At 56.5% G+C, this 9,494-nt stretch overlaps 1 protein-coding gene across 1 annotated transcript; it reads right to left on the minus strand.

The window, feature by feature from the left end:
• Window positions 1-3,823: 3,823 nt before the first annotated feature.
• Window positions 3,824-5,331, minus strand: HAL4 (Pkinase-domain-containing protein; the record flags this gene model as incomplete). Its single annotated transcript, XM_053175775.1, has 2 exons — window positions 3,824-3,955; window positions 4,006-5,331. The coding sequence occupies 2 exons, from the start codon at window positions 5,329-5,331 to the stop codon at window positions 3,824-3,826; spliced, it is 1,458 nt and encodes a 485-aa protein (XP_053040204.1).
• Between the last annotated feature and the right edge of the window lie 4,163 nt (window positions 5,332-9,494).

The following is a 9,494-nucleotide window of genomic DNA, read 5'->3' on the forward strand; positions in this document are numbered from 1 at the left end:
GCCTGAGGAAGCGATGGACGATTTTTGCTGCACGCGGCCGGCGGGCGCAAGTGGGGGTGGGGTTGGTTGGTTGGCGCTTACCGGCTCAGGGATGATTCCATTCTACAGGGGAAGGTTCACGTCTTGGGAGGGGTTCGATTCTCGCACTGATATTCAAAGAGGCGCGCCTTGAGGCGTTTATTTGCTTTGTCCATGTTTTCCTTCTGGGTGTTTTTATTTTACGGGAAAATGACCGGGCTGGCACGAGATTCACGAACAGAGAGAGAGAAGCCGTCTCTGTATGTATTATCTTGGGGTCGTCTGAGAGGAGGAGGAAGAAGGCGGGCCGATTGTGTCGGTGTGTCTGTTTCGTTTTGCGGCCCGCCAACCTCGGCGTTTCTACCGGCTTAGGCAATGTATATCGGAGCAATGGTAGTGAAGAATTGGCACGCATATACAGAGCCTTTGGGCTTACCGTTCAGTTTATGTTTTTGATCTGTTGCACACAGTGAAATTTACGTCTTGACGTGAAATTGTGAGTGAGGAGACACAACGACGAGGACTGTTGTCTGATGTTGCCGGACATTGCCCACATTCATGCATCTGATGCACAAGGACGCAAATAACTCTGTGATACCCTAAGCCTGGAGGCTTCAGGCAAAAGCTATCGTGATGTTCCCGCCATTCCCAGCAAGAAATAGATTTGGATGCCCAGCGAGGGTGCCATCACATCTGTTACGCCCACCATCCGGTATCAACTAGAGTGTATCAACGCGGGATCGTATGTGGGAGGGGCATGCAACATATCATCATCGTTGGGGGTGGCTTCGTCGGGCGAGGTGGGGGGCCCATCTTGGGGGCCAGCTCAGAACGACCTGTGCCGACTTCATCGGATATTGAACATGAGAACAGACACGTCTACCGATATGCTAGCCAAGGATGTTGCGAAGGTGCCTAGATATCGTCAGGTGGGAGTGTGCCCAAGTCGCCGACGACGATAATACGGTCACTTGTCCATGGCGGCGGCATACTTACCTTTCGACTACAACTACAAACAGTTCGAAACTACATCAAGGCAAGACACAATGCAAGCCGGACAGCTCAGAGCAGGTAAGCCAAGACGGCGACAGTCGACCACCACCGGCATCGACCGACCGGGCCGCCGCACCGGTGTAACCAAGCGGGCCCGAAAGACCGGAGACCAGGCCGGCTCGGCACCATGCACGCGGGCCCCTTCCCGCACACATTTCTTTTTTCCCCTTCGGCCCGCACCGGGGGAATATGCAAAAGCAAGCCCCCATGATGCCTTACCCCTGCGGCCATGCGGCACCGCAGACTGCGGCGGCCGGGGGTGTAGGACCCCGCCTCCGCCCCGATGGTGTATGTCTCGGACCCCGCGGGGGCTATCCCCCTCCCTTTGTTCTGGGGCTGTACTAGAACGTATTTCAGACAGAAAGGCGGAGGCCTAAGGTCTCCGTCCCCGAAGCCCCGGTCCCGGATGCGGATGCGGGAGGTGCAGGCGGCTTTCGTTGTGTTTGTTCACCCTTCCCCTTGCCTTTGTCGTGTCTTCTGTGTGGCTGTGTGCGGGTTAGTGGGGGAGGAGGGCATGTTTCCATTCTTCAGGACGCACGCTGGCTGGGCTGGGCCGATCGGCTTGCGGTTCTGTTTCGGTCTGGTCACTCGGCGTGTTTTGGCGCATCTTTTTAGACTTTCTTTCACTGTTGGATCGCATCCCCAAAGACTTTTAGGCTTTTGCAGCACTAAAGTAGAGCAGAGAGAGGGAGCCACGACACGACAGCAAAGGAAGGGCAAGCTTTCGTGACCTTTGGGATAAGTAGGAGGGGGTAGGCTGCGCCACGTTGGGCACTCGACAAGTAGCGTTTGTTTTTCCCCCTCTACTGCAATGCAAGGAATCAGAGACAATATGTGCATCTGGAACGGCCACCGTCGATGACGCTGGCCGAGATCGATCCAAGGTGTGGTGTGCTAGAGGTTTAGTGCCGCGTGCCGCGTTGCCGCGCCGTCTACCAGGCTGCCGGATCTCGTGTAGTCAGTCCCCCCCCCTCCTGGGATTAGAAGGATCTCTTCGGTGAGCTGGCGACGACCGACGAGAGGCGGTGTGAATTCTGCGCATTTCTGGTGGGTGTGCTGTTCTGTGCTGGCCGACACCAAAATCGCGCCTCATGGCGGCAACCACCATCGTGGCTGCGGGGAGAAACAGAGAATAACACCTACTCGGATCCAGACCGCCGCCACCCTTCGAACAAGGCACACGCACCCCAGTCCTCGTGGACAGCTGCCTGTGTGCGTGTGTGCATATGTCTAGGACAATGTTGGGGCATGAAGAAAAACCCTCAGTCAGGCGATGCCAAGCTTAGCAAATGCCACACACAACTTCGTCTTCGCCAGACGTGCCAAGCAGAGGGCACTGTTCTCTCGTGGCGGAAACCTGCTGCGCCTTTCTTGTCTTGTGTGAACTGAACACTCTCCCTCTCAGACGATCTGGCCAGAGAGTTCAACAACATGGACAGCCAAGACGGCGCCGCCTCAAGTGAACGAAGATGGAGGTGACTGAGCCCGTTTGCCAAGCCGAGGCGGTGACTCTACCAAACCGGAAGCCTCGGTGCGGCCAGACAACGGACGGAGGTCGCGCGGGTCCCGCATTGCACTTCTGACTCCCGAGCAAAGTCTTGACTTGCCTCCCGGACGACGCGTCGGGTGCCCGGAGAGGGCAGAAATGTCAAACCTTGCTTCCCGTGGACGTATTGTCTATCCTCCACACCCGTGGAATCGTCATCTGTCAGATGCCAGGGCGGAAAATAAGGAAAAAGGTTTCGCTGCGTCATGCCTCCAGGACGAAGAGGTGGGCGCGCGTAGAGAACCTTTCTGCCCTGGCGCTCGGCTCATTTAGGAGCCCGTACGTGAGCGGATGACGATACTTGCCTCTGTATGCCTGTGAGGAGCAACCTGTGCTGTTACCGCCCCCGAGCTTGTGCTGTGACCAGTGGTACTTGCCTGCCATACCGCAAAGACCGTAGCAAATTTGATGGCAAAGAGTTCGGTGAGCACACACACCGAGCAGTCACAGAATGATCACCCACATGCCGCGCCCCTCTTTGCTTGTTCATTAAATTTTTGTTCTTTGGGTCTTTTGGCTCAGAATACAACCACTCACTACAGAAGTAAGGCGAGTGGATTAGGTCAAGGGGAGACCGCAAGGTCATATCCAGAGAGTCGCCTGCCGCGCGCGAGCCCAGCGACAACTCACTCATAGCATGCAGTCTCCCCAAAGTGCCCGAGGAAAGACGCAGAAGCCGCTGCGTCCGTCCTGCCCAGTTCCTTCCATCTCATCCATCCCTCCCTGGCCCTCCGGCTTGCCCCATCCACGAAGCCCGCCGGTTCCCACCTTCAGTGCGTCTCAAATCCCGTCGCTCATTATGGCTTCATTCCGTAGGGGTTGGGGACTGCTAGGCCCAGTCGACCCAAGAAGAGTGTAGACCCGGCTCTGTAGCATAGCTCTGCGATCGCCCGTTCCGAAGACGGGTGTGGGTGTCATATGTACGTTTGAACAGAAGGTTGTGTCGTAAGCAGGATGAGGAAAACGCCAAACGCCGATGCTCGCGATAACGAGGTCGCATGGGGTGTCGTAAATCGTCAGGTAAACAAGTGTAATGGGTGAATCGAAGCAGGCTGATAGATAATTCAAAGGGCCGCCGGTCGTGCATCCTGTTCGTGCGGATGCATCCTCTATCGTGGGACCAGTTTGGTCTTCCGGTCGTTTCCGTTTTTCCGCCGCGTTGTTGAAAGGCTCCAAACATTGAAGTACTTAATCGAATAGTGTAGATCAGAGACCTTCCTCACCAGCCTTGCACAGCTTGATCTCGCGGCCCCATTCGGACTTGAGGACCTGTGAGGCCGTGATGCGGCGGGTCGGATTAGGATCCAGGATGGAGTAGATCACATTCCTGCAGCGCGCCTGGAGAACCATTAGATGGGACAAAAAACCGAAAGGGAAATAAAACTCACTCTATGCAAAGACTCAATGGGACCGTACCCCTCCTCATCACGACGACCCTCCAAGTATCTAGCATAGAACTCATCCTCGTCCTTACGAGCGACGCGCCAGAGGTGGCGGCCGGTACGCATCGCCATGTAAATGACACCGCAGGCCCAGACGTCGACGGCGCGGGCATCGAATTCCTTGTCGGTGTACTCTTCGGGAGCGATGTAGGGGGCGGAGCCACAGAGACCAGAGACCATGTGGGGATCTGTCTCCCAGGCCATGCGGAAGCATTCTCCATTGCCAAAATCCGTGATCTTGAGGCCGCCACGGGTGGTGAGCAGCAGGTTCTCGGGCTTGAGATCGCGGTGGGCGACACCCATCTCGTGCAGGTATTCGACGCCACGCATCATCTGCTTGAAGTAGCAGTCCGCCTCTTGCACCTCCAGCTTGCCGGCCGAGAGGACAAGGGTGTACAGGTCACCGCCCGCACAGAACTCCATTACCTCGCAGTAGTCTCCCTTGGCGTCCTTGAGCAGGTCGAGGGTGTGGATGACGTTGGGGTGTCGGAGCGACGAGGAAATGCAGAATTCAGCAGTCAGCCTCTTGCTGTACTTCTTTTCTGTCTCCTCGGGCCGGCGACGGAACTCTTTGACGGCGAACAACTTTTCTGTGCCGTTCTCAATCTTCTTGTGGGATATCCTGACGATTCCAAAGGCACCACGGCCTACAACCTCCTGGCACTTTCCGTACTTCTCCACCAGCGTCGTCGTCGCATTCGGACCGTTCTTTTTATCACCAGCCATGTCTTCCTTCTCCGCCTTGAGGGTATCTACCCAGTTTGAAACAAGAGAGAGGTCATTCTCAGCAGGTTGGTCCTGCTTCTTGCCGATGAGGGTGCGCCACATGTCGGAGAGCTTCTCTTGCCTGCGACTTGACTTGAGGTGGTGCTCGTGGCCACCCTGCGCTTCTGGGTTGACCATGAATCGGTGGAGATCTTTGGCGGGCGTTTTGACGGGTTTGAAAGCGGGCTTTTCGGGAACTCTTTCTGCGGTGGTTGTTGATGCTTTCCTGCTGGGGGGTTGGGGTTTTGTGCTCTCATTAAAGCTGGAACCGCGCGGGCGATGAGGGACCTCAATAGCGTTTCTGGTGACGTCTTTCGTAGAGAACATGCGCGTAAGTTTGTCTTTCATGGAGGATTTTTCGGCAGGTTTCGGCAGGGCCTCGTGGGAAGAATTGCCGTTGGTAATGGGCTGGCCATTCTGCGGGGTCAAACGCGGCGATTTTTTGCCGTCCGACTTAACGGACGAAGGTTTGGAGCTGGCCGCCGAAGCGGTTGTTGGGCTTGCCATTGCTGGAGAAGCTGAGGGCATGAGCGGCATGCGCAACAGCAGCAGGGGTGTGGTTGAAGGTTGGCGAGCGAGGTTTGAAGTGGGCGCGAAGGGAGGACGAAGCCGGTATATACGCGAATGCGACCGACTTGTCGTTTTTCGCCTCTCCGTCTTTTTTTTTCTGTTGTCTCTTTTTTGGTTCCGGCTATCGGTGACGGACGGTTGGTGTCAGCCGCGGGTAGGTGCAGCAGCAGAAACCGCGGGTCGCAGGTCTGCGCGGTGTTGCAGAGGCAGCGTTGGCGGGTTATGCGGGAGGGTGAAGACTGGCTGGCGGGGGGTGGAGGGGACAACAGTCTTTCTGTCTTGCGACTCGAGTCGACTCGGGAGGGCCGTCGAGACTCGAGGCTCAGGTCTGACAAGGGCACGCTGTGGCGTCAAGAACGCCTCGGCGCAGTGGGAGGGCTCGGGCCCAAAGAGACGTGACTCGCAGGGCGGACAAAATAGCAGACCTGTTTCAACCCCCTTTTTTCTAATTTGGTCCCGGCAGAGGGAATTGGGGTTGCCGTCGAGTACAGAGTTTGAGGGAAGAAGGTCGGGAGAAGAAGTAATAAGACGAAGGAGTTGGGACGGGGTGTAGGGATTAAGCTATTATGTAGGGGGAGGTCGAGTGCAGGACAGGAGGGAGACGGAGATGGAGAGGGGAGTGGTGCAGAGAGGGAAAAAAAAGGGTCGAGAAGCGGTCGGAGAGTGAGCGAGCCTGGCCCAGAAGCGTCGGCGGGCGGTCCAGTAGCGGTCTGGCGTGGTCCTGTTGTGGTGGTAGTGGGCAGCGTGCAGCGTGCAGCGGTGCGGGCAGGCCCCAAGGGTGGTGGGAGCGTCGACGACTGCGACAGCGAGAAATAAAAAATAAAAAAAACAAATTCGAGAAAAAAATTAAATCAGCAGGCGGGCAGGTTGCGACGGCGGCGGGTGGCCTGTGGTGTAAGTAGCACAGGATGTGTAGCGTCTTTTGAGGTAAAGTAGGTAGGGCCGACGAGTGGGCGTGGTGGGGCAACGAAAGGAAGATTGGATTGCCCTGCAGGCTGGGGCTCGGTACAGTTGAGAAACGCAGTGTATCCGTACTGCACAGCGCAACTGGAGAGGTGAGGTGTGGTCTGCTGCCTCCACCGGCCTGGGACAGGTCGACTGAGGTGACTGTACTGGCACAGGTACCTGAGGTGCCCTGGTGGTGCGCGCACTATTGCTCCCAGCTGATGGGCGGTAGCTCCTGTTGTGGTTGGTGTCCCTCGATGGCGACCCTTTTGCTCGTGGTATGGTGGTGTCCGCTTTTGGAGCTTTTGCGCTTTTGCTAAGAGGTAAGAGAGAAAAAAGGCCGCGGGCGGGCGGTGTAAGCGAAGCGTAAGGTGTAGTCCGGGTCTCTTGATGTGGTAAAGGTGACCTTTCCAGGGGATAGACCTGGGGCAGGAACAATAAGGTGTTCCAGGGAGGAGGGCTGAAAAGGCTTGGTCACCGCCAGAGATTCGATATGTCAGCAACCCCACGAGAGGTGGCAGGTTTGTTGGATGGATGAAGTGAAGTCCGCAGACGGGCCTGTGGAAGAAGTGTGGTCGGTGTGACTATTGTTGCCGTTGGTCGGTCCTTGGTTCGTTCCGTTTGTTCGTCATATACCAAGTTAGTGTTCTGTAGTTCCTGGAAGGTCGGCGAAGGCGTTGGTAGCAGACCAGTGAACGCTGCGAGGGCAAAGAGGCGCGGAATCTGCAGGGTGCGATGTCCCGAGGCAAGAAAACGGGACCTGTGTGAAGTGCCCCAGAGGTTGTGTGTTGCGGATGACGACGTGGTTGTGGGAGTTCTCAGAGGTTGGGAAGGATACCGGGTAGTCACTGACGAAAAGACAAGGCGGCTGATTGGTGCCGCACTCCTTGCCGGCCCTCGGTGTGGGGAGATGGCATCCAAATGCGCTTGTAAGCGGTCGTTGCGAGATGCCGCACCCGCGTGTAAGAGACAGTAGAGGTATTTTCCACCACGGTGGTGGCTGGAGGAAGGATGCTACAAGTACAATAGAAAAATCTGCCAAAGTACTGTCGCTGGTATTGTGACCGTCGCTACCTCTTTATCGAGCGTGGCGTATTCGTTTCCCGCTTCGTCGGGGAGCCTCCGTACGAATGGGGGAGTCTGATTGAAGGATTCGAGGCAGTGATCAGGGGTGCGGGAAAGGGCAGAAAGCCAAGACTGATGGGACTATCTGAAAGGAGAAAAAAGCTGTGATTAGGTACCGCCGCGGACAAAGGTGGAAACGAGCCAGAGTCAACCGAATAGAGGCAGTGTAATTTAACTTGCCAAAGGTATTCGACATGTACGGATACATGGACAAAACTCAATGTTTGTTTTTCCCTCTGCCCGCCATCAATCGCAACGCAACGCAACATCCAGTCCCAGAACCACAGTCACCCCCCAGCCGCTGGGCGGATACTGAGCGGGAAGCAGGCACCAGATGCAGCAGCAATAACGTAGCTGCTGCTACAGGCCTGAGACGAGTGGACCAGCGTGGGAGGGACAAGAACAATAAGGTTAGGTTAGGTTAGGTTAGGGTAAGAAGAATGAATGGCCGGTTGGGCGAGGTCGCTGGATATTGGACAGCTTTTCGTATAGCTCAACGATACATGATACATGCATTCGGGCCACCCGTGGATGACGGACGAAAAAAGGCGGCAAGAGGAAAACGACCTGCAAGACGCGCAGCGCACCAGCGCAGACTGACTAGTCGAGGCACAGAGACGGGGTGATGGAGTCGCAGGTCCCTCACCTCAATGACAACAAAGTCCGCCGACTGGCGAGTCGGGAGCCGGAAAGGCATTGGATGGAGACGGGTTGCGCATTTCGGTCTGGGGCAGGCCAGGTACACGCCGGCCTGCACGACCTCTTACCTAACAGAGGTATCCGTCTTTGCCTAGGTTTGATGAATTATTACTCTCGAGATTGTCAGTCTTCCGTACTCGCCATGTAATCAATACCTCCGGCCGACCACTCTGACACACACGATGGAGTCGGTGGCTCGGTCTCAATGTGTTTACTCCGCGTCCTGAGTACTCAAAACGCAGGGCAACTTACGTAGACTTGTTCACGGTGATGCCCGCGGCCCATTGTTGAGGTGAGCCCGCGGCCTGCGACAGGCTTTCTGGTGGAGGTAGCGAGTCTTCCGTCCATGACATAAGCAGCAGCATCCGCTGGGCGCGCTGAGCAAGGTCAGCTCAAAACCTGCCAGAATGAAAGGCTGTGGCAGCAGCGGATGTCGTCGGCATGTGGCGATGGTAGTCGTGTCATTACGTAGAATTGCATCCATCATTCCTCTTGCCCTCCTCACCTTGAGCCTGTTTCGGGGAAGCCCCGGGAACGGCAGGCAAGTCAGCCAGCCAGCACGTACATGCAGCCCATCATTTTCCCGTTGTAGTGAAGGAACGTAGCGTGCGTGCCACTTGGCATCACAGGTCGACAGCGTCAAAGGTTGGGGTTTGCGGTTTTGCCGTGCTTGCCCGGGCCTGTCCCGCGCTGCCCTGAGTGCACCTGGCAGGCAAATCGCGGCAGAGAATGGCTGGTACAGCAATGATTAGCGGTGATGAGGTGTCCGGGGTATCGGGGCATGTGTCAAAGGACATCAAGCTTCTTGTTCTCGCCAGGATGGTCGGAGGATGGCGTGCGGTTTGATCGATGACATGGACGAATACCTGGTGGTAAAGCAGACAGGCAGGGCTGGTGCTCAAGAAAGAGTGGGCTGCGGCATCGAATCGGACAGCCAAGCCTGAATCTGCAAAGAGAAAAGCGGCTTCGCGAACGGCAGTGGGCTGGCTGGCTGCATCCAGGCGCGAGATTTCAGATGCGAGCCGGGCCAACGATCAACGATGGAGGGGCAGCCCGGTATGCCGCTGGTCGCTGGTGCGTGGTTACTGGTGCGCCGTGCCGTGGCACCCACAGTTCACAGTCCACCATCGTCGCCCTTCAGCGGAAAGTCTTTTGGTTTGAGAAAAAGCCAAGAACAGGGTCTGCAGGCCGCGCAAGGTGCACAAGGACCTGCCTGCGGACTGTGTGTCTTTTCAGGGCTTGGAAAAGTCTTGGACGACCTCATAGCGTGGCACAGCATACAGCAGCCAACAGCCAACAGCGAGCGTGCGGCCGTTTGCTTTTGGCTTGTG

This window comes from Colletotrichum chrysophilum (assembly GCF_026319265.1).
Source record: "Colletotrichum chrysophilum strain AFK26 chromosome Unknown scaffold_15, whole genome shotgun sequence".
NCBI classification, from domain to species: Eukaryota; Fungi; Ascomycota; class Sordariomycetes; order Glomerellales; family Glomerellaceae; genus Colletotrichum; species Colletotrichum chrysophilum.